Source organism: Trypanosoma cruzi, genomic scaffold, assembly GCF_000209065.1.
Source record: "Trypanosoma cruzi strain CL Brener 1047053517063 genomic scaffold, whole genome shotgun sequence".
NCBI lineage: Eukaryota > Euglenozoa > Kinetoplastea > Trypanosomatida > Trypanosomatidae > Trypanosoma > Trypanosoma cruzi.
The window spans coordinates 84600-112031 of record NW_001849526.1 but is presented as its reverse complement, the minus strand read 5'-3'; the positions used below and the strand labels follow the sequence as shown (position 1 = coordinate 112031).

General features: G+C 52.9%; 4 protein-coding genes and 4 pseudogenes across 4 annotated transcripts, besides 7 other annotated features; all 8 read right to left on the bottom strand.

Annotated features, from left to right (window-relative positions):
• Positions 1-10505: part of a sequence feature (areas not merged during assembly with more than two copies in the genome that could not be assigned to a particular haplotype) that runs on past the window's edge.
• Positions 427-5179: a mobile genetic element.
• Positions 7439-10162, bottom strand: Tc00.1047053511173.280 (trans-sialidase, putative; the record flags this gene model as incomplete). The annotated part of the gene is made up of 1 exon (XM_816295.1): positions 7439-10162. One exon carries the CDS (start codon positions 10160-10162, stop codon positions 7439-7441), a length of 2724 nt encoding a protein of 907 aa, XP_821388.1.
• Positions 10506-11223: a sequence feature (haploid, Esmeraldo-like haplotype).
• Positions 11016-11059: a microsatellite.
• Positions 11224-12536: a sequence feature (heterozygous, Esmeraldo-like haplotype).
• Tc00.1047053511173.270 (mucin-associated surface protein (MASP), putative) lies at positions 11243-12076 on the bottom strand (the record flags this gene model as incomplete). The annotated part of the gene is made up of 1 exon (XM_816294.1): positions 11243-12076. One exon carries the CDS (start codon positions 12074-12076, stop codon positions 11243-11245), a length of 834 nt encoding a protein of 277 aa, XP_821387.1.
• Positions 11630-11704: a microsatellite.
• Positions 12537-27432: part of a sequence feature (areas not merged during assembly with more than two copies in the genome that could not be assigned to a particular haplotype) that runs on past the window's edge.
• Positions 14399-14815, bottom strand: Tc00.1047053511173.261 (annotated as a pseudogene).
• Tc00.1047053511173.250 lies at positions 15913-17253 on the bottom strand (annotated as a pseudogene).
• On the bottom strand, positions 17621-18388 carry Tc00.1047053511173.241 (annotated as a pseudogene).
• Positions 20149-23001, bottom strand: Tc00.1047053511173.230 (annotated as a pseudogene).
• Tc00.1047053511173.210 (mucin-associated surface protein (MASP), putative) lies at positions 24197-25288 on the bottom strand (the record flags this gene model as incomplete). The annotated part of the gene is made up of 1 exon (XM_816293.1): positions 24197-25288. One exon carries the CDS (start codon positions 25286-25288, stop codon positions 24197-24199), a length of 1092 nt encoding a protein of 363 aa, XP_821386.1.
• Positions 25893-26342, bottom strand: Tc00.1047053511173.200 (uncharacterized protein; the record flags this gene model as incomplete). The annotated part of the gene is made up of 1 exon (XM_816292.1): positions 25893-26342. The coding sequence occupies one exon, from the start codon at positions 26340-26342 to the stop codon at positions 25893-25895; it is 450 nt and encodes a 149-aa protein (XP_821385.1).

Here is a 27432-nt window from a genome sequence, read left to right as displayed (position 1 = left end):
AGTTAAAACAAAAGAAAAAGGTGCTCCCATTGTTCCATGTAAACAACATTAAAAAGAACATCAAAAAAAGAAAACCTGTGGGGAACGCGGCACATAGTCTCTGTGAGAAGTCGCAACTCCACACTCCGTGGCTCAGAAGACCGCCACAACCACACACAGTCCCAAAGGCAGAAGCAGCAGTGGTGTGTCCACCCACGAGGTGATGCGCTCGCCACTGCTCACCGTCGGCAAGGACATGTCACCTTCGAACTAGACTTCTCTACTCTCCTTAATTTTTTTGTTTAAAGAAGACGTGATCTGTGTGGCGCTGCTGCACGCACCGCTGTTTGTGGGCTCCTTAGCGGCGGGGGCGTGTGCTCGAGGACCATGAATACAGTCCCATCGCCCGTACACATCGGTGGTATTGGACGTCATGAGGTCATTATATTTTTTTTCCTACTCTTACCAGCGCGTCTAGCTATACAATGCCATCTGGGTGCCGAAGAGGTGGTTGAGCAGCGACAAAAGTTTCCTGCTATAAAGCAACTGCCATTGGGAGAACTTTCCGAGGCGAAGGTCCTGCTCAATGCCCAGCCGTTGGCGCACAGCCAAGGTGCCTGGACATTCTAGAAGCAGATGGTGCAAGGTTTCCTGCGTGCCAATTGGCGTGCTTGTGGAAGCAGGCTGATCCTGCGGCAGCAGTGATCGCCTCCTGGCACTGCTGTTTCGATGTCGAGTGGCGTCTGGGTTGTGTGCGCAGCGACTTCTGTGCTGTGCGGTGCTTCTCCGTGTGGGGAAAACCATGTCACAGAAATCGCATTTGAGCTCGGGAAGCGGTGGAGGATTTTCCGGATGGAATGACCGACAGTGACTGACGAGATTCGAGAATCCCGTCAATATAGAATCACAGTGCGGACATTTCTCCTTCCGACGGCGTGTGATGGTCCGTCTCCTTACTGGAGAGACGTCTTCGTCCCTTGCCGACGGGGGAACAGTGTCCGTCCCCGGTGCAGTTGGATCGTTGTTAGAGCGCATATATGCAGACTGTTCCGGTGAGATGTTGCAGAAACGGCATTGGTTCGTGCAATCTCTCACAGCCCAGTATAGTCGGCCCCAGAGCTCAGATTCACCGCACCTTGCCCTTGCGAGGTGAACCAGTTCTTGACGGTGAAGAACTTCCTGAGTGATCAGGCCCTTGCCGCTGAGATCTGATGGCCTTGTGCCGCAAAGCAAGCAGCGGTGAGTGTCTTGACGAATGGTACTACGCCACTTATTGATAAGCTGGGTAGTAAAACATGTCAGCAGGTCCGTATGCCATAAAGGTGCGATTGCTTGCTCCGTGTATTGTCCGGTTGCCATAGTCTGCATCGCATACTGATCTGCAAGCTCGTTAGCATGTGCTCCACAATGTCCGTAACAAAATTGCAGGTGCACGGACCAGCCAGCACACGCCAGTGTCAAGAGACGCTGCCAGATCTGATCCTCCGTCCAGTCTGTCTGACTGAGCGGACCCTTGTTTAGAGCCGCTAGAAGAGACTGACTGTCTGTAACCACAAGCAGGGTTTTATGCCTGTGCTGGATACGAGGGATAATCAGCTTCTCTAGGGCTAGAAGCAGCGCGCGGGATTCCGTCCTGTAGCTGCATGGGCGTGCGCCGCGGTTTATACCGGCCTTTTCTATTATCTCAGATGAGTTGAGGGATGAAAGCAGGATTCCAACCCCGGCTGACTTGGAACGTCTACACCTCCATCCGTCGCGAGTATCCACGAACGGTGGCTGTGCAGCGCTAGAGCCTCTCCGCTGAGTCTGCGCTTTTCCCTTGTCAGCTCTTCCTCGTCAGTTATTGAGTGACCCATCGGAAGTTCCACGCCAATGGTGACCTGGTGAGCGGAGGCCGCAAAACAGGGAGGAATGGAGCTGCGAAAGAACCGCCCTTCGCGTGGTGAGTTTTGGGTGATGCCGTAGTCCTTTGCGTATGCGTCTACGAAGGCGTATAGCTCGTCCCGAGATAATGGCGAGATGCGGAAACCTGCGCGAGGCGGTGGCTCAGGCGGGGGTCTCCGCATCCAGTCCATCGGACATGCGAGTGTGTTCTCAAATATGGAGAGCCGCGCGCGCAGGCAAAGGACATGGAGCGGCGGCATATTAGCCTCTAGAAGTGCGGATTCCGGGTCGACAGTGCTCGGAACTCCGCTGACAATGCGTGCCAGGGTTGCATACGTCTTCTGCATTTCATTCTTCGCTGAATCCGTCGCTACTGCCCATATGAGCTCACTGCCATAGCGTAATTTGGAAGCACCATATCCAATGACGAACGTGCGTGGGTCATGTGGAGATGGTCCCGCCTCTTTATGCGCTATGCAGCGTAGCTGCGATATCCGTTGCAAAGTGGCAGCGCATTGCTTGGAGGCCGCCACATTTGGCGTCAGTCGTGGATCGAGATCCATGCCAAGAAGCTTCGTAGTTCGCGATGCTCCCATGGTCATGACTGGGATTTTACATCCAGCCACTTCCAGCGGCCACTTTCCTTCACGATCATAATCTGATTCCGTGTGCGTGGAGAGTGTGAACCAAGCGGCTTCACGCTTTGACGGGTTAATGGCCAGGCCATTTTCCTGACTCCACACATGCAGTTTTTTTGAGAACCATGTTGGCGGTGGGAATGGCGTCTTCCCGGGACTGCCCCTTAACGATAATAGAGAGGTCGTCCGCATACATGTCTGCTGTGACACCCGCAAAGCTGTTCAGCAGATTGAGAAGTAGGTGTACGTAAAGGGAGAACAAATATGGTCCCAGTACGGACCCCTGAGGAACTCCTCGCAGCATGGGACGCCGATCACTGTTTCTGTTACCAACTCGTGTCTTCGCGTGGCGACCACGTAGAAAGTTTCTAAGCCACCTTCTACAATTCACCCCCGGAATATTAGCTAGCAAGCGACTGAGGACTCGATGATCTATGGAGTCAAAAGCCTTGCTGAAATCAACCAACACCAGCAGAGTCCGATGGGGTCTGTAGTGGAGTTGATTACCAATACCGCTCTTCTTGGGAAGGTTCACTTGGAAATAATGATTTCTATTATGCTCCACTTCGTGTATCAGATGTGCCAGCTGCGTCGTCGTAGTACGCATACTACGATATGCATACTGGTGGGGGTGTGGCGCCCACACCCAAAGCAATCTCTTCAGTACCATTTTCTCAGCAACCTTACTCACAATGGAAGTAAGGCTGATGGGTCGACATGACTCAAGCAGTTCCGGCGACTTACTGGGTTTTAAGAGTGGGACGATGGTAGCGCGTCTCCACTCAGCCGGGATCGCACCGGTCGTCCAGCTGTGGTTAATGCAACGAAGAAGGAATCGGAGACCCTTTGACGAAATATGTCGTAGCGCCTCACTGTAGACTTCATCCGGTCCGGGGCCTTGCCATACGGCATAGTACGTAGCGCAGCAAGCAGTTCCGTACGATTAAAAGGTGCATCAAGAGGGGAGTGAAGATAAGCAAATAAACCAGATGTGGTGGCAGCTTCGTTGTTATCCTGTGGCTCTGAATTAGATGAGAATGAAAAAACTGAATTAGATGTTGCGGCAGACTCGTTGTTGTCCTGCGGCTCAGAACTAGAAGAAGTAGAAACAATGTTCAAAGATGGGTTCTGTCTGTTGATGCCCTTGGAAGGCCTTACTGCCTTGTGAGAGGGATGAAGTGGAAAAAAGATGCGATTGAGAGCATTCGCTGCTCTCCTTGCTGTTTTATAAGTGTGTTGACCACCTCCCAACAACAATGATGTAGGAGGTGGAAGTGATGCCTTTTTTCGTCCGGAAATGTATTTCCATGCGAGTGGTTCGCCTGGATTTAACTTGCTGATGCGACGTAGATACGAGTTGCGCAAGCGCTCTCGGAGTGGGAGGAAGAATTGACTCCTTGTCCGTTGCATTTCTGCCTCACGGTCGGGCGTCGGTAACTGTAGATAGCGGGCCTTGCTGTCGGTAGCAATCCGCTCTGCTTCCATGAGAGTATCGTCCCAAAGCCTGGGACCATCCTTGTGCATGCCGCGGGGGCAATGTCGTCGATACGAAGTAATAAGCGCTCTCGTGAAAGCTTTAATGCCGGTGGACTGCTTTTTATAGTCGTATGCCGGAAGTTGTGCGTCGAAGTCCTTGACGAATAAATCCCATTTGCACTTCCCCTAACTGTAGAATGTCCTAGGTGCCGAAGGGGGTGCCGAAGGTATGGTATCCATAAATGCCTGATGCAGCGTAAATGTTAGCATGTAATGATCACTAAGCGGCGACACAGAAGCTGAGCAATCTGACACAGTCAAATGCTTTGACCATGTCAGATCGATACAGGATCGTTCTCTTGTGCCACGAGCATACGTGATATCACCAGGGGTGTTAACCAAGGTGAGTCCCGCATCCGTGCACAGTTCTAAAAATTCTGCAGCAACCTCGCTTGGAGAAGACTCCAAGAATGGCTCCCACTGTGGGTGATGCATGTTGAAATCCCCACACAGCAGGAGCGGCGACGAGGCTGGAAGGCAGTTTACTAACCGCCTGAAGGATTGCGTTACTTGCGGTGGTGGTCTCATGTAGGTACTCGCGACAATAAGATCACGGTTTTGGTCCAGAGCAACCTGAACCACCACCACTTCAAGGCTGGTGTCATGCTGAGGGATGGTGAGGGGTACACGCTTGGAGCGGAGAGTTTTCCGCACTAGCACCGCCACACCGCTTCCCTTGCCGATGCGCGACTGTGCATGGAGCACATGATCTCCAGTATGCATGCTGGCGATCTGCTCCGACGACTTCCAAGTCTCCTGGATGGCTATTATGTCTGCTCCTTGCGCCATTAATGTTGCGAGTTTTGACGGCGTGAGGCAAGAAACGTTCATCTGAAGTACTGCTATGGGGCCTGGGTTCTGCTCAATGTCTCCGCCTGGCAGTAGCTTTTGTCGTTGCGCGTCACATACGGCACGCAAAGAGTATGTATAGCGCTGATAAGCGCCGATGGAATTCAGCAGCGGATGGAAATACCGCTCCGCGGGCAGCCATGTAAATGGCTCCATCTGGTGCCCTTCCGACCCGTTTGTGCGGCGCCTCCTGCCTCTCCGCAAGCAGCGGATGAACAGCAGGCGCTTAGCTTCCTCTCTGGCAAAGAGCACTAGACCCTGGCACCACGTTGAGGTGGCCGGCTGACCCAGAGCGTTGTTGTAGTCTTGTTGGTGGTCGTATTTGGCATTTTAAACTTCTGATTTGATGTCGGTGCCTTATGATCCTCATCACCTTGTGTATTTTCCTGCGCCCTTTTATTTTGTGCATCTGACATACCGGTCGCACCTTGTGTGTGTGCGGAGACTGAGTTGCCAAACCTGCTGGTTCTGGATTATCGCTAGCCGAACGTAGTGATTCTGGCGGAACTGGTGTCTGTCCAGTGATGGCTGTGCCTGCTTCCTTTGGAAAGAAGGTCCTTGACTTCTCAAACCCTCCTCACTGTCTCTCCCACTCTCTGTCTGTGGCACACCGGTCTCCCCACCATATGGCTGTAATGCACCAGGAATATTTCTTGTAGGATCCGGTTTCCCTAGCTCAGGGCTGGGAGGACTGCTGTTATCATTATTATCGTCTCCTGTCGCCGTCACGCACACGGACGAGCAGCAGCAGCACAAAAGCCCAAGGAACAACACGGCGCACACCGTCACCATCGCAGTCATCATCGCCCGTAGTGGAGTCGCTGGTGTCAGTCAGCCGATCGGTGGGACGGAAAGGAAAAGGAATGGAACGAGAGGGAGAGGGACGGAGCACAGCGGATACAGCGAGAGAGAGCAGACAACATGAGGAGAGGGCAGCAGGCCCAGCCGCACAGTTCACACACCACGAGACGGCATCCACGCAATGAGGGCACACAACGCCAGCAGCCACCCACCATGCAGGAGGAGAAGACATCCACCACCATCTCCCCCAGCTCATTCCCGCAGCCCCAGGGAAATGGCCAAAACCCCGCGCCCACCACACAACGCACACGGAGCAAGCGAACCCTCATCCATCCATGACGCGGCACCAAAAAATTTCCTGCCATCCCGCCCTCAATGGGAGACGGAGCCCAACTCAACGCAGTCACACGCGGTGCATCAAACCCACAGGAAAATAGACTCGGGCTGCGCTCCATCTCCTCCCTCCTCATGGCCACGGAGGAAGAAAACAGCCGCCACACGCAACTGCCAGCATGCACTACAAAAGGAGCATTCAAACCCACTGCAATGTGCATCTTGTGTGTGTGGTTGTGTGTGCCTGCAGCAACACAAGGCAAAGATGTAGAAAAGAGGGAGCAGAGTATGTGGAGAGACGCACAAAATGCACAGCGGAGACGCACAACGGAAACAACAACAAGAAGACCGCTCAAACTCATGACTGCACTGCAGCCCAAGCAGTGGCAATTCACACAAGATTTATTGAAAACAAAAAAACGTCCTCCTTCGTCTTATATAAACCCCATCACACAAAATAATTATAAATGAAAAAAGAAATCGTCCATTACTGTTCCACACAAAATAAAAAAAAGATCGCCTGGCAGCCGTGTGGCCACACCAAACTCTCTGTATATATTTTGCCCACAAAATAAAATTAAAAAGATGGTTGCGTGTGCTTCAACCGTCTGACCCTCCATGTGTCCGCACATCGTTTATATTTCATGGGGTCATCCGCGTGTTGCTGCTCCCCTCAGCCCTCTCATCGGCGTGTGAGTGCGGCCCGCAGAGCACAGTCACTCGTGTGTGTGGGGACTGAGAGAAGCACGCAGACATGACGGGAGTCGCGTCTCTCCATCGGGAGAGTGAGCGCAGCAAAAAAAAGAAAAATCATCGGAGGGGAGAGAAACGCTCACGAGGCCGACCCCGAAGGGTGCGCCACCGCACGAAATAAACACGCAAAGCAAAACAAATCCTTAAAGAAAAACACGGCGGCAGGGTGTGGCTGTGTGTGTGTGTGTGGCGCTGCGGGTGTCTGCCCGCCCTGCCCGCAAAGAAAACAAGAGGGAAAGAAATGTGTGCTCCGCCCCACAGGCCATCGTCGCACGCCCACACGTCACGGCTCCCTCAGCGCGCAGTTCGTCGCGGCCCCTCCTCATGCGTGCAGCAGGCGAGGCGCACAGGGCCGTCGTCATGAGCGTGTCGGTGGGTGTGCGAGTGGAGCAGTTGGGCGGGAAACACACGGCACCCCTCAAAGGAAGAGTGCAGCAACAAACAATTAAAAGAGGGAAGAGTAGAAAAGAAGAAACGTTCATAGTGATTGCCCCAAAAGCAAAAAAAAAGGGAATGGGGAAATGAGAAATAAAAAGTAAAAACAACAACAAAACGCAAAGCAAACAGGGAATAAAATAAATGTTATTTGAGAAGGGAAATAAATTATCACGTGTATTTTTGTGCTGGGGAGGTCGCAAGTGTCCCACGCGGCAGCCAGTCACTCCTCACAGAGCCGCAAACACCCACAGTCCCAACAGAAGCAGAAGCAGCGATGGCAGCAGTCCGCTCCCACACATGCTGCCGGCATCGCTGTTATTTTCTTGCGACACATTTCCGAGGTTGCTGCTGAGTGTCGTGGCATTTACTTCCCCGAGCTGTGTATTAACCTCCTCCTCCTGCCCATTCGTTCCTCCTTCTCTTGTCTCCATCGTTGGCTCGCCATCAGCAGTAGAACCGCCACCCACAGTTTGAGTTCCTTCGGGAGATGTTCCTGACGTCACCTGCAATACGGACTCCTCTCCTGCTGAAGGAGTAGTTATAGCGGACACCGCTGTTGTGGATGCACCGCCACTGCCCGCATTACTGCTCCCCATCGATTGTCCCTGTTCCGTCAGATGTTTTCCGTCAGGAGTAGACAAAGTTCCGGTTTGCTGAGCATCTGCGGTAGCCGGAGAGGTGTTAGGATTAACGGAATCAGAAGAAACTGTTGAAGGCTCCGACGACTTATCCTTCAAATGTTGAATGGCGACTTTATTTGGGTTAAGGACGCCAATCTCATTGTCACTCAACGGGCGGTTGTACAGCAGGACGTTCTTCACAGTCACAGACACGTCTTGGACCTCTGAGACGCCTTTCGCACCTCCATCCCCTCCAATGTAGAAGTGTGAGATGTCTTGCGATTCCATATCTTTCAATTCACATTGTCCATTCCCCACACGCTGACCGTCGACGTACGCGGAGCTCTGGTTGCCATTTCGTAGCAAAATTACCACGTGGTGTGTTGTCTCAGGTTCCCCAATGCTGCTGAGCTCCTCGTTCGTTCCGTCACCGCACAGTAACTTCCATTTCTTTTCCTTCTCGTAAGACAACCCAAAAAATTTCCCTTGTTCACCATTCATCTTCACACCCATCAAAGGAATAGTGTTATCTCCCTCCGGCACCTTGTGGATGGACACCGTCGCCACAAGAGTGAAGTTGTAGTTCGCAAAGTGGTACAGCTGATTCTCCACCTGACTGCCAACAGGCCACTCCGCCCACGCTCCCTGGAAAGTCACACCATCGGAAGTCTTTGTTGCCCCCGTCTCCCCTGCATCCTCTGTTGCCCCATCTTTCTTCTTCACCGTGGCGTTCACCCCGAGGTACTCGTCCCTCCATGTGTTCTCAGAGAAGTTGTTAGACAAAAAGCCAACCAGCCCATCCGTGATCTTAACAGTAGTGCTGCAGGCATTTTCAGGTGAGGCATCCTTCTCAGCACTTGAAGTGGTGCACAGCTTGGAGACAAGGTCGTCCACTTTCTTCCACGTCGCCAGCACATCCTTCACACGCTGCAGCTGCTCAGTCAGGAGCACAGACCAAAGACTGTGTGATGATTCTCCATCGCCCTTCTTCTTCTCGTATAGTACAATAAGCTCCTCCTTCTTATTATCTCCACTTCCAGCACTTTTGTACAACAGGGAGCTGGCGGCAACGTCATCATCGGATACCGGCCCAATATCGACAATGTGCGTATTGTCCGTCAGCCAAAGATGGAGTCTGCCCTTTCCATTGCCCGTTACTTTTTTACTGTCCTCCTTGGAATACACCGGCAGAGTAACGAGCATCACGTCCCTGTCCTCAATCGTCGCTGTGATGAACCCGTTCTCAACGATTTCACCCTTTTTGTTGCCCCACACGCGCGAGAGTGTCCCGAGTGCCTCCGTCCACGAATCCCCCTTGTCACCGGACTCGTACACCCTGCGGCGGCCATCATCACACGCAGTCATCATGATGAGTTTGTCCTTCCACTCCACGACGGAGGGATCACTACAGCCATCGTCAGACATCCCCTTCGACAGCGTCCAAAGTTTAGCATCCGAGGAGTATATGACCAACGAAATGGTCTTTGCATCCTTGTTCTTCTTCGTGGCTTCCACGGGAAACACAAGCGTACCGTCCTCCATCTTAACACCCGATCCACCACTGCCAATCAGCCGCGTCAAGGATTGAGGTTCCTCCACAAAAGCTGTCAGTGGAACATCGTTTGTTTCTTTCCAAAGGATTCCTTTGCTGCTTTCCCCATTACCACTGGCTTGGCCCTTCACCAGCAAAAGTCCCCATTCATCTGCTTCACTCCCCCCAGCACCAGCGGCAGCAGGTTTCCGACAGTATTTTCCAACGAGCATGTAAATATCACTTTCCTTAACGACTGTTGTTGGTCGACTCACATGTACCTTCTTCACTCCTTGGGAGACAACCAGATCGGCTCCACGGGAGGCACAATTCTCCTTATCGGAAAAACATTCCACCAGTACTTGCGTCTTCAGTTTAGTTTTATCCAATTCTTTTGATGCTTTGTCATTCCACTCCAGGAACCCCGAGGCAATCCCATTAAAATCGCTTTCATCCTTCAACTGCGCCTCGGCAACGGCAAACACATCACCGTTCATCTCAACAAGACTGGGAACACGAAGCAAACTCACTGTTTCTTTATCATTCTTATTTCTCCAAGCAAAATATTTCTCCGCTTCCGATCCCTTGCCAGACGGCTTCTCTTCCGGGACTGCAGCTCCACTGCCGCAGCACATCATCACGACGAGAAGGAGCGGCACCGCGGAAGTAAACACACGCCGGGACATGTTGGGCCTCTGCGGCTCACTCTCTCCTCCTTCCCTCCTCCTTCCGTTGGATCCGGTCACGCCGCGACGGTTGTGTGTGCGGGGTGCCTTCACTGCAGCAACACGTGAGAGCATATAAATATGTGTGTGTGGGCGGTGTGTGTGCTGTTGGTCCTTTCAGTGCCTTACAATTTCACAGTATCGATTAGCGTTTAGCCTTACTTCCTTTCCTTCTTTGTGTGTGAGAAAGAGAGAGAAGAGGAAAAAGGAGTGAAACAGTGAGCACGGCCGCCCCTCCACAGTGAGTGGCATCATCATCCCCACCGCAGTTACTCCCAACAACAAAAACTCACGCACACAGACACACGGAACAGGAGATGGAAGAAGAGTGCACCGGGAACACACAGCGACTGCCACCACCAGCAGCAGCAGGGGTCACGGCGGGTGTCTTATTCGTCACGCGTCAGCACACACCGAGAAACACCACACCCGGCAAAGCAACCGGCAGAATGCAAAAGAGAACAAGACCGTCCTTTGCAAAGCCCACGCGCTGTCTCCAGTCATTTTACTGTTCACCCTTCCAGCGCACCCTCCAACGCACATCACGCACACAGGCGAAGAATCCCTGACCAACGTATACACAGCATAGGAGATACACATTGGCACCTGCAGCAGCTGGACGAGAAGCAATCCGCACTTGTCCCAGGCACATTAACCCACACCGCCCAATCGACTGCACGCCTGCCACGTGTCAAAAAATAAATCGCAGGCTCCCGTACTCCCTCCTCGCAAGGGATTTCGCAGCCAGAATCATCTGCGTGCGTCCTCAGCAATCACGCCGCTCTACGGAGTATGCATAATGGCGTGTGTGTGTGCATCTGTGTTTGTCAGCGTCTATACTTGCAGAGCAGCTGTGCGCCACAAGAGAGTCAGAAGAAAGCAACGGCAGAGAGAGGCAGATAGCACACACGCAAATTACTCATATCATCACACACACACACAAACACACACACACACACACACACACACGCAGCCCGCGGAATGGGTGCTCTCAACCACAAAACAATGAAAAACAAAACAAAAAGCCAAAGCGTGGGACGACCAGCGCACACACTCTCATTGCTCCCGTAAAGCAAAACACACACACAGGGAGGGAGAGAGAGAGAGAAGGACGAGTGTGTGTGCGGGCGGTGCACGGCTCTCTCTCCCTCACTCTCACGCGGCCACCACCGCAGCCGCAGCCGCACACGCAACAACAAGAAGAAGAAGCAAAAGAGGGGAGGTGGTGTGGGAGACCGCGGTGCTGCTGTCGCTGTCGCCACTCATCGCCGTTGTATTCTTCGTGGCTGTGGCTTCGACTGGTGTTTCTTTCGGATTGGCTTCTTTATTTTCATTTTGTTTTTCTTTTCTTGTCCCTGCAGCATCAGCTGCTGGATCATCGTCGTCAGTTATTTGGGTACTTTTGAGATTTGTTTTATTCGATGCTGCCTCCGCGCCAGAAGATAAATTTGGCTGCTCTTCACTGCCTGTTGACATCCCCTCTGTGGTGCCGGTACCAGCGTCTTCATGCTTTTTCTCCTCTTCTTCCTTCTTACCGTTACGTTTTTCTTCTTCCTCTTCTTCTTCTCCTTCCTCTTCTACTTGCTCTTCCTCTTCCTCTTCTTCTTCTTCCTCCTCGTTCGGTTCCTGCTCTTCATCCTTCTTTTTACCAACATCTTCAGCTCCTTGCGTTTGATCCTCGTTTTTCTTCTCTACGTCTGCCGTTTCTGGTACTTTTGCCTCGGGTTTTATTGCCTTTTCCACTCCCGCTCCGGTTGCGCCTTGGTCCGGTAATGACTTTTCTTGTAAAGCCTTCGATTGACCGCTTTGGCGACCTCCTCCAGCGCCACCTGTGGAATTGTTGTCATTTTTAGGACCATTGTCATTAACGGGCGTAATGTCTTGAGGAGCTGAAGGAACTTTAGCTTTTTCAGAACATCCACCACCGCCGGCACCGCACCACAGCACGCAGAGGGCACACACCAGCAGCACACGGCCAGTCACCATCATCACGGCTGCACACACAGTCTAGGGAGGCAAAATGAGAGGAAGATGAGAAGAACACACACACACACATCATCATCAGCAGCAGCAGGATGGAAAAGAAGGGAAGACGCTGACATGAGGGTTGTTGTCATGAGCATGGGGGACGCGTGCGCGCAGGAAAAACAGGCAACAATTAAACACCGGACAGCACGCACACAACTCCATGGCATGTAAAACCCACCTGCAGCTGCTCCCAATGGACAGGAAAGAGGGCGCAACAGTGCGGCAATAAAACAAAAGGATACCGGTGCAGAAAAGGATCCCAAACCGGCGTGAAAAAGAAACAAAAACAAAGTCCTCCCCCACAGTGGCTACATCCAACAACGCAAGTAATAATAACGGAAACAAACACCACACACGGCAACTCACAGAAGCAGTGAGTTCCTTGTCGCCAACCTTCATGGCTGCACGCCACCGCACTCCTCGGGTGTCCATCGCTCCGCCGCCTTCCTCCTTCCCGCGGCACTCAATCGGGTCCATCCGCACCCGTCGCCACGCCGCACTCAACGACCCAACAGGCAACCGCCCAACGACTGTTGCAGAAATCGCACACCCGCGCCAAAGCACGCGACGCAACATCATGTCACGTGGACCCCGCCGTCGGAAGAACGTCATGTCAACAGTTTGGCCGGCACACGGTACAATCGATCGACGGAACAGAGAAGTAAGACAGGCACTCAATCAAGGACTCTCCACACACAATGCTCTTTTGATGCCGCCGCTGCTGCCACGGGAACGGTACCCGAGAGGAAAATGACACGCAGTAAAAAAAAGCCTCGCAAGAGAAAACAATCCACACGTCCATATGCAAAGCGCTACTCAGGCTGCTGCGGCTGCAGGGTCTGTGGGCAAAAATGCGCCTTACTGAATCCCGCCAGTTATGTCAGCCTCCCCTCCCACCAATGTAGCGCATAATGCACGGTGTGCGTCCACAGGCATCCACTCCCGGTGCCCTAGCAACACTTCAGAACACACATAATGGGATAAACAAAGACCACTACACAATGCCGAAGCAGATAAATAAAAATAAGAAAATCGAAACCACACAGATCCCTTGCACACGCACACAAACACCCCACAGTATCCTTCAGAAGAAGTCAAACAAATTGTTGTCCCCAAACCTATTAAAAACACGCGTGGTGCCGCCACATTAGCAACCAACACAAAAAAGGGAGAGTGTACACAGCATTCCACTGGTAAAAAGTATACAGACAGGCAGAGCGTATGTATATACTGATAGGGACATGCCAGTTGATATAGGCCTTTCTCTCTTGCACCCACTGTTGAGTGTTGGCACCGCGGCGGCAGCGGCAAGCAGCAGAAGCAGCGGAAAGGGACAAGCCGCAGCCGCATTGTTATTGCCTTGGATCGGAGGCGGGGCGTACTTCATGTCTGCCTCCCAACCCCCGCGCACCACCGCCGCATCATCCTCCCTCGGCGGAGGGTCCACGGCACCCTGCGCGGCATCAGCGGCATCAGGGTCCTTGGGTCCCGTGACTGCGGCACCGCCACCGGCCTTGTCGCTGGCGGCCTCATCTCCTAATGATTGTTCCACAACAGACGTCACACCATCGGCGGCCACATCGTCGCTGTCCGAAAGACCGCTTTCCTTCTCCGCCTCCTGCGGCGCACCCGCGATGTCGCTGGGCAAGAGCACTCCGTTGCTGTCGTGGCATCGGGGGTGACTTCCTTCTCCTCTGGCGACTGATGCTTCTGGGGAGCAGCCGTGTCCACATCCTTCGGTGGTGTGCCACGGCCGGTCCCAATGCTCTCTGGATCGAGGACGGATGCCCGTGGCAATCCTTGTTCAGTATATGTCGGTGGAACCGTCCTGCTCCACACCCTCTCTCCTCGCCGTCCCACGGAACCATTGGAAGCAAGCTGCCGCTGGTGGCGGATATCGTGCACACCTGCGCGTGGTCACGGCAACTAACGGTCCCCTCATCGTAGGGTTGAATGGCCCACGCAATCGTCGCCCCATCCGTGCATGGGACACAACGGACGTTACCCTTCTCAGTCAATCTCAGATGCACCTGCATGCCGAGGCACCGCAATGCCGCATGCATGGCAGCACTCAGATGTATGTTTCTTCATGGTCCCTCGCATCCGTCGTGTTGGTGGGAAGCGTGTCCAGACACCACGAGGCGGGCTTGTCCCCAGGCACCGCAGAAAAACATTCTCCTCTCCAAATAACAGCGGCAGCATCCCTAGCATCCAGTGCGGGACCACTGATGGAGCAACTGTCCATCGGGCGTTTTGCTGACATTTCATGGATACTCCGTCTACACACCAACCACTGGAATACCAATCCGACGTGCAGCGTCTCGCAGGAACGCTCGCTTCGCAGGATATGTGGGAATATTCACTCATGTTCAGTGCGGAGCACTTCCACCGCAGTAGTGCACAGTTCGAATTCCTCCACCAGCGCATCGACTCCGCCATACTCCACTTCACCCTCATGCAACCCAGTTCAGCCGATGCGGCCAGCGTCAGCTCCGTGCAGTAGACGGCACCTCCAATCGATGCCATCCACTCATCCTTCGCGTGGCGCTGCGACCAGTGCGACTCCAGCGTCCTCCCGTCCCCATCGTCATCCTGCAGCTCCATGCCATCAATGTCGTCGCAGTCGTGGGGCTCCTCGCAGCCATCGCGGCAGTCGTCGAGTCCACCACCACCGACAGCGCCGCAGCCACGCACAGCACCATGCCAGCATTGGCAACACCAGTAGAACAATGCCCAGTACGCACCGTGAACCGACTGCAAACGCTGCCCGTGGCAAATTGGGGCACAATCAAAGGACCCTCCATTGGCTGCACGAGCATACGGTCCGCATGCGGGTTGACAGCAGCAGGGACATCTTCATTCTCGAGAATGATCCCATTCGCAGAGGATACAACGTCATCCTCACAGTGGCGATTGTCATTCGATGAATTCATTGTGTAATGCCGCTCTGAAATGCAATACTTCCCGGTATCATCCAGGTCCCTTGTGGATACGTTGAAGCGGATGGGCGCTCATCCATCCCTCCCAATGACGGTGTACGTCGGCAGCGCACCCAATGCTCCAAAAGGGCACGTCCCTCACAACGACTCGGACCGAATTCGTGCAGTCGGCACGCATCACATAGCCAAAGGATCGAGAGCACTTCAAAGTGACAGCAAAGCACCGCTGGCAATCACACCACAAACACCACTTGCAGCACCACCAGCGTTTCAAACTAACGTGGGGTGTAGAGCAAGTAAGCCATTGATGTGGGAGTTAGGCAAATATTTCGTGGCTTGCTCAAGCAACAAGGACCGATTGCGTGGAGAGAAACAAAAAACAAGAGGATACAAAAAAGGAAATTCGGCCATCTGCAGTTTAAGAAAACCAATCAATAAAAGTAAAATGGGAGCACCCAACCAAAACAGAAGCAAAACAAATAAATAGCAACAAAACAAAAAGCCGAAGCGTGGGACGACCAGCGCACACACTCTCATTGCTCCCGTAAAGCAAAACACACACACAGGGAGAGAGAGAGAGAGAGAGGTCGCCCACTCAATGCAATGAAAACAAAACAGAAACAGTTACGGTGCTCCGCCCATGCAGCCAGGCAGGACGGCAGCGGTGCGTGTCGTGCAAAAGAGAGCACCAACGGGCCTGCATGGGTGTGCATGCATATATACAATGGGCACATTATGTGTGTGCTTCGTGGGGTGAGGTGAGGGCGAGAGTCCATGCAAGGGGACACACACAGAGAGAGTGAGAGAAGGACGAGTGTGTGTGCGCGCGGTGCATGGCTCTCTCTCACTCACTCACTCTCACGCGGCCACCACCGCAGCAGCAGCACCACAAGCAACAACAAGAAGAAGCAAAAGAGGGGAGGTGGCGTGGGAGACCGCGGTGCTGCTGTCACTGTCGCCAGGTGTTGCCGTACCATTTATTCTGGCGGCTGCGGCTGTTTCTTCTGTTTGTGGTGCTGCCTCACTGAGTGTAGGAGCATCGTTGGTATCAACACCTTCAAGTACGTCGTGTGGTTCGTTGGGGTTGGGCCGTTGAGCATCATTCCCATCCGCCTCACTCTGGGCTTCACCACTGCCACCTGTATAGTTGGGTGATACTGTTGTTTCCGCTTGATTGGTGGCAGTTGCATTCTCCATCGAGTCCTTCGTGACTGTGTCTTGAACTTGTTGTGGTGACACACCATCCGTCGCAGGAGGTTCCGGTGCTTCGGACTTCGTTTCCGTTTGTGACGATGAGCTTTCATGTTGCTGATGCGTCAAGGCCTGTGCATCTTCTGGTTCTGTTTGGCTTGCGTCTCCTTCCGGAACTGCATCTGGCGATTTTCCTCCATGCAATTTCACTACCGGTGTTTGTGTTCTTTCCAATGCTGTTGGTTGTGCTGTTGATATTTTTGTTGGCGTTCCCTCCTCTTTTTTTCCCTCTTTGCGTCTCTCGGATTCCGCCCTGTCCTTAAATTCCTTTAATTCTTCCTCTTCTTTATTTTCTTCTTTCAATTCTTCCACCTTTTGTGTGTCACCAACAGTGGCATCGCGAGAATCGACATCTCCTTTCTTCAGCGGGTCCTTGTAAATTAAAGCACTGCCGGAATTACTCAAAGGGAGTACTTCTCCAAGACGAGTGTCACTGCTGTCGGATAAAAGAACCGGTTGATGAGCGGTTTGGTTTTGCGAATTAGATGCCTCACCGCTAGCAGAAACTCTTGTGGGTTCATCATCTCCTTTTGGTCCAAGTACCTCTAAATGCCGTTCCCCTTCATTTGCCTCTGATACTCCAGGTCCAGGCGGTGAGGTTACTGCACCTGCGGCACCATTTCCCTCTTTTGCACCAGCCAATGGGCCGCCGTCAACACCTTTTTGTGAAACAACAAGATCTGATACCTACTTAATCTCCGATGACACCTTATCAGTCAAAGGCAAATTGTCTTCGCCAGCTTCAACCGCCTTTAATAATCCCATCGACGTAAAAAACAACCCGCAGTCCGCCTTCGAAGATCCGTCATTTAAGCCGTTACTCGTGTGTCTCAAACCGTTCCCTCCACCGGCAGAAGCACCCGCCTCGTCGGCAAAACCACCACACCAGCACCACAGGACGCAGAGGGCACACACCAGCAGCACACGGCCAGTCATCATCATCGCCATCACTCCTGTCACTTGCGTGTAGCCTCCAGCACAAACTAACAACACGTCAACGCAGAGCAAAAGTAAAAGGGGAAAAATGTTAAAAAACCAAGCAGAGCCACCGTACAGTAACAAGTGGCAGCAACAACAGCAGCAGCACACGCATTGAAACAGATGGAACCCGTACGATTGCAGTACTCGAACACCGCCCTGCATACCACAAGTTTAAAAAAAGATAGAACAGCAAGAATAAAAACACCCAAGGCACCAGTACGCATACATATGAGCGTGTCTGTGATGCGTTCAACGAGGCGAATGCGAGAACAACGCGGAGCAAAAAGCAAGGCAGTGGAGGCAAACAAAGCAAAAACTACCATCATAATTACTATTACTTTATACATCGGAACACAGTGGAAGCGCACATGCCCCCGTGATTGGGTGCTGGCACGCACAGCCCGCACACACATCTTTGGCCCACGGCGGTGTACGCCAGCGCGGATAAGGCGAGCAGCAGCGGGGCACACACCCACGCAGAGCTGCTGAGGCTGCCGTCGATTTCGCGAAGACGTGAAGGTGCGCGGGTCGTCGTTGTGGTTGGCGCCTCTGTATTGATGGTCGTATTACTTGTTGCCTCCGGCGTATTCGTAGTAGTCTTGTTGGTGGTCGTATTTGGCATTTTGGTCTTCTGGTTTGATGTCGGTGCCTTATGATCCTCATCGCCCTGTGTATTTTACTGCGCCCTTTTATTTTGTGCATCTGACATACCGGTCGCACCTTGTGTGTGTGTGTGGAGAATGAGTTGCCAAACCTGCTGGTTCTGGATTATCGCTAGCCGAACGTAGTGTCTCTGGCGGAACTGGTGTCTGTCCAATGATGGCTGTGCCTGCTTCCTTTGGAAAGAAGGTCCTTGACTTCTCAAACCCTCCTCACTGTCTCTCCCACTCTCTGTCTGTGGCACACCGGTCTCCCCACCATATGGCTGTAATGCGCCAGGCGTATTTTTCTGTAGGATCCGGGTTCCCTAGCTCAGGGCTGGGAGGACGGCTGTTATCATTATTATCGTCTCCTGTCGCCGTCACGCACACGGACGAGCAGCAGCAGCACAAGAGCGCAGGGACCAACACGGCGCCGCACCGTCACCATCGCAGTCATCATCGCCCGTACTGGAGTCGCTGGAGTCAGTCAGCCGATCGGTGAGACGAAAAGGAAAAGGAATGGAACGAGAGGGAGAGGGACGGAGCACAGCGGATACAGCGAGAGAGCGCAGACAACATGAGGAGAGGGCAGCAGGCCCAGCCGCACAGTTCACACACCACGAGACGGCATCCACGCAAGGAGGGCACACAACGCCAGCAGCCACCCACCATGCAGGAGGAGAAGACATCCACCACCATCTCCCCCAGCTCATTCCTGCAGCCCCAGGGAAATGGCCAAAACCCCGCGGCCACCACACCAGCCACACGCGCCAGTGCACCCTCATCCATCCATGACGCGGCACAAAAATTTCCTGCCTTCCCGCCCTCAATGGGACACGGAGCCCAACTCAGCGCAGTCACACGCGGTGCATCACACCCACAGGAAAGGAGACTCGGGGTGCGCGCTCCCTCCCTCCTTCCTTCTCATGGCCACGGAAGAAGACAACAGCCGCCACACGCAACTGCCAGCATGCACTGCAAAAGGAGCATTCAAACCCACTGCAATGTGCATCTTGTGTGTGTGGTTGTGTGTGCCTGCAGCAACACAAGGCAAAGACGTAGAAAAGAGGGAGCAGAGTATGCGGAGAGACGCACAAAAATGTACAGCGGAGACGCGTAACGGAAACAACAAGAAGACCGCTCAAACTCATGACTGCACTGCAGCCCAAGCAGTGGCAATTCACACAAGATTTATTGAAAACAAAAAAACGTCCCCTTCGTCTTATATAAACCCCATCACACAAAATAATTATAAATGAAAAAAGAAATCGTCCATCACTGTTCCACACAAATTTTAAAAATCGCCTGGCAGCCGTGTGGCCACACCAAACCGTCTGTGTATATTTGGCTCGCAAAATAAAATTGAAAATATGGTTACGTGTGCTTCAACCGTCTGACCCTCCATGTGTGTCCGCACATCGTTTATATTTCATGGGGCCATCTGCGTGTTGCTGCTCCCCTCAGCCCTCTCATCGGCGCGTGAGTGCGGCCCGCAGAGCACAGTCACTCGTGTGTGTGTGGGGACTGAGAGAAGCACGCAGACATGACGGGAGTCGCGTCACTCCATCGGGAGAGTGAGCGCAGCAAAAAAAAGAAAAATCATCGGAGGGGAGAGAAATGCTCACGAGGCCGACACCGAAGGGTGCGCCACCGCACGAAATAAACACGCAAAGCAAAACAAATCCTTAAAGAAAAACACGGCGGCAGGGCGTGGCTGTGTGTGTGTGGCGCTGCGGGTGTCTGCCCGCCCTGGCCGCAAGAAAACAAAACAAGAGGGAAAGAAATGTGTGCTCCGCCCCACAGGCCATCGTCGCACGCCCACACGTCACGGCTCCCTCAGCGCGCCGTTCGTCGCGGCCCCTCCTCATGCGTGCAGCAGGCGAGGCGCACAGGGCCGTCGTCATGGGCGTGTCGGTGGGTGTGCGAGTGGAGCGGTTGGGCGGGAAACACACGGCACCCCTCACAGGAAGAGTGCAGAAGAAACAATTAAAAGAGGGAAGAGTAAAAAAGGAAAAACGTTCATAGTGATTGCCCCCAAAAGCAAAAAAAAAAGAGGGAATGGGGAAATGAGAAATAGAAGAACAATAAAAAGTAACAACAACAACAAAACGCAAAGCAAACAGGGAATAAAATAAATGTTATTTGAGAAGGAAAATTCATTATCACGTGTATTTTTGTGCTAGGGAGGTCGCAAGTGTCCCACGCGGCAGCCAGTCACTCCTCACAGAGCCGCAAACACCCACAGTCCCAACAAAAGAAGAAGCAACGGCAGCAGTCCGCTCCCACGCACAGTGCCGGCATCGCTGTTATTCCCCTGTGACACATTTCCAAGGCTGCTGCTGAGTGCCGCAGCCTTTACTTCGCCGTCCTGTGCATGGATGTCCTCCCGTTTCTGCCCATCCGTCCCTCCCACCGTCTCCCCATTTTCACCAGAGCGCCCTCCCACCTCAGGTGTCACTGCGGCTCCATCGTGCGCCATGATTTCAGCGGTAGGGGCATTTGTATCTGCTGTGGCGGGAGTGTCCAATGACGGTTGTTGTGTTCCATCTCCCTGCACCGTGTCTCCAGTTTCGGCATCCACCGTTTGGCCTCCCTCGGACAAAGAATCAACATCCACATTTGAATGTCCTTCGGAAGATGTTCCCGACGCTGACTGGTTATCGGACTCTTTGGCTGCTGGGGAAGTCGTGGCACTGGACACCGCTGACGTGGATAAACTACCACTCCCCGCATTTTCACTTGTCCTCAACGAATCCTGTTCAGTCTGCTGTTGCCCGCCAAGACTAGACGGAGTTCCGGTTTCCAGCGTAGCTGGTTTAATCGCCTCTGGTGGAGTATCCCCACCCACTGTTTTTGTATCTTTTGCTTTTGAAACAGAAAGTTTTGCGTTAAGCGCACTAATCTCATCGTCATTCAACAGGCGGTTGTACAGCAGGACGTTCGTCACGGTTACAGACACGTCTTGGACCTCTGAGACGCCTTTCGCACCTCCATCCCCTCCAATGTAGAAGTGGGAGATCTTTTTATCTTTCGTATTTTTCAAATCACATTGTGCATCTCCCAATACACGGTGACCATCGACGTACACGGAACCTTGGCTGCCGTTCTGTAGCATAAGCACCACCTGATGTGTTGTCTCCTCCCAATCGCGGCTTTGATGCTTAGGGTTTTCGTCACTGCACAGCACCTGCCACTTCTTTTCTTTGTTGTACGACAGTCCCAGAAGTACGGAATTCTCTGGATTCTCATCGTCATTCATCTTCGCTCCCATCAAAGGAATGGGAGTATCTTCCTGCGGCACACCGTCGATGGACACCGTCGCCACAAGAGTGAAGTTGTAGTTCGCAAAGTGGTAAAGCTGATTCTCCCCCTGCTTGCCAACGGGCCACTCCGCCCACGCTCCCTGGAACGTCATACCATCTTCCGCCTTTGTTGCCCCCGTCTCCCCTGCATCCTCTGTTGCCCCATCTTTCTTCTTCACCGTGGCGTTCACCCCGAGGTACTCGTCCCTCCATGTGTTATCAGAGAAGTTGTCGGACAAAAAGCCAACCAGCCCAGCCGTGATCTTAACAGTAGGGCTGCAGGCATTTTCAGGTGAGGCATCCTTCTCAGCACTTGAAGTGGTGCACAGCTTGGAGACAAGGTCGTCCACTTTCTTCCACGTCGCCAGCACATCCTTCACACGCTGCAGCTGCTCAGTCAGGAGCACAGACCAAAGACTGTGTGATGATTCTCCATCGCCCTTCTTCTTCTCGTATAGTACAATAAGCTCCTCATTATTTCCACTTCCAGCACTTCTGTACAACAGGGAGCTGGCGGCAGCGTCATCATCGGATACCGGCCCAATATCAACAATGTGCGTATTGTCCGTCAGCCAAAGATGGAGTTCACCCTTTCCATTGCCCGTTACTTTTTTACTGTCCTCCTTGGAATACACCGGCAGAGTAACGAGCATCACATTTCTGTTACCTTCAACACCGTCAATCGTCGCTGTGATGAACCCGCTTCTAACGGCCTTCACTTCTTTCCCCTTTTTGTTGCCCACACGCGCGAGAGTGTCCCGAGTGCCTCCGTCCACGACTCCCCCTTGTCACCGGACTCGTACACCCTGCGGCGGCCATCATCACACGCAGTCATCATGATGAGTTTTTTGTCCTCCCACTCCACGACGGAGGGGTCACTGCAGCCACCGTCAGGAACCTCCTTCGATAGCTTCCAACTCGCAGCGTTATCGGAGGTGTATATGAGCAGCGATACGGCCTTTTCATCGTTTTGTGCTTCACCCTTCTTCGTGCCTTGCACAGGGAACAGGAGAGTTCTGTCTTTCGTCTTAATACCCGATCCACCGCCGCCAATCAACCCTGTCCACGAATTTAGTTCGCCAACAGAAATCCGCAAGACATCGTCATCATCTTTCCATTTGATTCTTTTGCCACCGCTACTTTCATCACCGACTTCCCCTTTCACCAGCAATAATCCCCCGTCATTTGCTCCGCCATCCTCTCGACCAGTGGCAGCTGTCTGGCTGTATTTTCCAACAAGCATGTAAATATCATTTCCCTGCATAACTGTTGTTGGTCGGCTCACATCTATTCTCTTCTTTGGGTCTTCGGAACCCTCTTCCTCCAAAACTTGTGCCTTACCTTTGGCTCCATTTGACACTTCCATTGGTTTGTCAGCTTTATCTTTCGTGAGAAGTTGGGATACAATTCCAGTAAAAATGTTTGCATCACTCTTCTTGCACTGCGCCTCGGCAACGGCAAATACGTCACTCCCCACTTTTAGAAGACCGGGAACACCCAACGACTCCACAGTTACATCCTCCTCATTCTTGACGTCCTTCCATTTATAATTTGGACCAGATGGCTGCCCCGCAGCTTCCGCAGCACCACCAGCGTTGCAGCACATCATCACAACAATGAGAAGCGGCACCGCGGAAGTAGACACACGCCGGGACATGTTGGGCCTCTGCGGCTCACTCTCTCTTCCTTCCCTCCTCCTTCCGCTGGATCCGGTCACGCGGCAACGGTTGTGTGTGCGGGGTGCCTTCACAGCAGCAACACGTGAGAGCATGTAAATATGTGTGTGTGGGCGGTGTGTGTGCTGTTGGTTCTTTCAGTGCCTTCGAATTTCACAGTAGCGATTAGCGTTTAGCCTTACTTCCTTTCCCTCTTTGTGTGTGAGAAAGAGTGACAGAAAGAAAATGGAGTAAAACAGTGAGCACGGCCGCCCCTCCACACTGAGTGGCACCATCATCCCCGCCGCAGTTACTCCCCACAAAAACAACTCACGCACACAGACACACGGAAAGAGACGGAAGAACAGTGCACCGGGAACACACAGCGACTGCCACTGCGGGTATGTTGTTGTTCTTCACGCGTCAGCAAATCTTCAAAGCCCACACACGCTGCCGCCAGTCGTTTTACTGTTGTCTCTCCCCGCAACATCCACCGCACATCACCCCGCACAGCCGGAGAATCCTCCGTCGCTGTATGAACAGTGGGAGAAACACGTCGGCACGTGCAGCTGCTGGGCAAGAGTCCACCACAGCCGAAGTCACCCTCAATGCCACACCACGTTAGCCAACTGCTGCGCGACAAGAAAATCATGCCCTTAGCACGGAAATAAAACAAATCGCGTTCTCCGTCATCCCTCCTCACAAGGGCCACAGAAAAATCGTGTGCGTGCGTCCTCAGCGTTCACGCCGCCCCATAAAGTGTGCAACATGGCGTGTGTGTGTGTTTGGCAGCGCCTATAGTTGCAGAGCAGCTGTGCGCCACAAGAGAGTCAGAAGAAAGCAACGGCGGAGAGAGGCAGATAGAACACACGCAAATTACTCATATCATCACACACAAACACACACACGCAGCCCGCGGAATGGGTGCTCTCAACCACAAAACAATGAAAAACAAAACAAAAAGCCGAAGCGTGGGACGACCAGCGCACACACTCTCATTGCTCCCGTAAAGCAAAACACACACACAGGGAGAGAGAGAGAGAGAGGTCGCCCACTCAATGCAATAAAAACAAAACAGAAACAGTTACGGTGCTCCGCCCGTGCAGCCAGGCAGGACGGCAGCGGTGCGTGTGGTGCAAAAGAGAGCACCAACGGGCCTGCATGGGTGTGCATGCATATATACAATGGGCACATTATGTGTGTGCTTCGTGGGGTGAGGTGAGGGCGAGAGTCCATGCAAGGGGACACACAGAGTGAGTGGGTGAAAGACGAGTGTGTGTGCGGGCGGTGCATGGCGCTCTCTCCCTCACTCTCACGCGGCCACCACCGCAGCAGCAGCCGCACACGCAACAACAAGAAGAAGCAAAAGAGGGGAGGTGGTGTGGGAGACCGCGGTGCTGCCGTCACTGTCGCCTTTCTTCGCCGTGTCGCCTGTTGTGGCGTTTGTGGTTGTCGCTGTTGTGGAACCTGCATTCTGAGAGACTGTATCGTATTTGTTGGCTGATGCAGCCTCACGATCGGAAGTCGTTCCGGGTGGTGTGGCGGCTTCAGTGGAAGGTTGGCTCGGATGATTGGTGGGCAGAGTTTCTTCTGTGCCAATGTCAGGCCGTACAGCTGCAGTTGTCGCGGTGCTGCCGCTGTCGCTTTTCGTTGTTGTCTCACTCATTTCTTCAACTGTCGTGACTGACAATCGTGAACCTTCTTCTTCACCCGTTGAAGCGACAGCTTTTTCGCCGGTGTCATTGTTCTGTCCAATGTCTCCTACCACAGACTGTTGAGAATTCTTCGTGCCAATGTCGTTTTCGCGACTTTTTGTGTCAACACGGCCAGCTGCAGATGTGGATGGTGGAGTTCCACCCGGTGAGGTGTTGTGTAACGGAGGCAGCAGAGAACTCGACAAATCTTGTTGATCTTCACGAACTGGCAAAGTTTCTCTTGATGATTTTATTGTTTCAGCTCCATGAGCTCCATTCAATGATGTTGGCTGCAAGCCTTCATTGTTATTCAACTGCTGGCCCTCCACAGACGTCAGTTTGTCTTCAGGCTTTTTTGGCTCAATAATTTTTCCATCCACTTCCCTTTCTTTTCCAGCTTCTTTAGCATCATCTTTTTCTTTTGCCTTTTCTACCTTATTACCACCTTTGGTTCCTAACAGAGTTTCTTCACGAGGTGGGGACGGATCTTGTTCTTGTTGAACATCTCGTACTGAGGTTTCTGAGTCTGGTGTGTGTGAATCTGGCGTTTTAAAGCCTGATGAACCCTGTGAATGTCCTCTTCCCCCCTCAATTTCACCGGGCACATCAGACTGAGAAACTAAGAGTACTTCTTGACATCTGCCGGCACCGCACCACAGCACGCAGAGGGCACACACCAGCAGCACACGGCCAGTCATCATCATCGCCATCACTCCTGTCACTTGCGTGTAGCCTTCAGCACAAACTAACGCCCCGTCAACGCAGACTGAAAGCAAAAGAAATGAGAAACACGGCTGCTACACCCCAGCAGCAGCAGCGCACACCGCCCTGCAAACCAGAAGTTAAGCAAGGAAAAGAAGAGTCGAGTGTCCGGCAGGACTCTCGGAAAGAATTAATAAATTCATTCGGCAGGACATTTATTTTATGTGCCAAGCGGCACAATAAGAGCATGTGTTTGTGCATACATATTGCCTGCATTGAATTAAAAAAGATTGTACTCTTCCACCAGCCCACAAAAAACACTCTCCACACTTCATGCGGCATCCGGCCTGTTCCTCCGCTCCTTCTTTCGTGCAGTCCGTGGGACGCACAGCAATGAGGCCGGCACCGCGTGTGGGCAACTAAACAAAACAAGTAGGGGAAACACGTCACTCATAACAGTGTGCAGCAACCGACCATTAAATAAAGGAACAGCAAGGATACTTATTATTCCAGGAAAGGGACAAAAACAGTAAAACGTAAATAATAAAAGAAAACACGCAGGGAACGCGGCACATGTTCTCCGTGAGATGTCGCAATTCCACACTCTTCGGCTCACAAGTCTGCCACAACTCCACACAATCCCAGAAGAAACAGCAACGCCCAATACACGCGCCCACGCACAGTGCCGTCAACTGTTAACTCTCGCAGTGTCAATTTCGCGTCGTTGCGCAGGGCAAAGCAGTCGTCGGGACTCACACCGCTCCCGGAATACTGCGCGGTGAATTCTCGTAATTGGGGTTTGTTTTCGTGTCCAGAGGCATTGCGTTGACTCAATCCGCCCGCATCACCCTCAGCAACAAATCCACTGCCTGCAACGCCATTTTCTAAAGAAAGGAGTTTGTGTCCAGTGGCGCTGCGCTCATTCACCTCGTCCGTGTTATCCGCAGCAACGTGTTCCCTGCCGCCATAAGTGACAGACATGATCCCGGATCCATTCGACACCACTACTATTCTCGGACCGTTGGCAAAGGAAGGCCTCTTCTTGGATGCATTCGGGACCATCACTTCGTTCGAATTGGCGGCAGACTCAGGCCTCGTCTCGGACGTGTTGGTCGCCGTGTTGGATGCGGGACTCGGATCGACGGTGTTGGGTCCGTCAGCCGCCGCAGACTGTCGCCAATCCTCGTGTTGACGTAACGGCTCAGCATTAACTTGCGGCGCAGTTATCCCACCAGATTTTGTGTCACCCTCCTCCCTTCACGGGGTGGCGGCAACTGACAGATGCCCGTCTGGTCAGCATCGCTGCTCCGTGCAGGCGGATGGATGGTTCCGTCGGGAGAAAATTGACGCCGCCACAATTCATAAGGGCCGGCGTATTTATGTGTCGTCACATTCATCGTGAAGGCAACGGTGGCCCCTTCCTCTTTCGCTGCACAGCTGGCAGCACAGTTGCTACATGTGTGCACCGCATTGGCCACATTGCACACAGCACACAGCTCACCATTCCTGCCATGCATGCGCACATCAAAGCCACTGAAAGTATAATTCTCATACTGAGCCTCGGCAATGGCGGGAGAACACTTCTTCCACGCCCACACACACACACGCGATAGCTCGAGCTGCCGTCATTCGGAGCACACGACAAATCCACCGGCACAACTACCGCATCCGCATTACCAGATACATGTCCAGGACTCCCAGCAGCCGTCACGCACACGGAGCAAGCACACACCACACCAGCCACACGCGCCAGTGCACCCTCATCCATCCATGAAGCGGCAACAAATTTCGTGCCATCCCGCCCTCAATGGGACACGGAGCCCAACTCAACGCAGTCACACGCGGTGCATCACACCCACAGGAAAGGAGACTCGGGCTGCGCGCTCCCTCCTCCTCCCTTCTCCTCATGGCCACGGAGGAAAACAACAGCCGCCACACGCAACTGCCAGCATGCACTACAAAAGGAGCATTCAAACCCACTGCAATGTGCATCTTGTGTGTGTGTGTGTGGTTGTGTGTGCCTGCAGCAACACAAGGCAAAGACGTAGAAAAGAGGGAGCAGAGTATGTGGAGAGACGCACAAAAATGCACAGCGGAGACGCAAAACGGAAACAACAACAAGAAGACCGCTCAAACTCATGATTGCACTGCA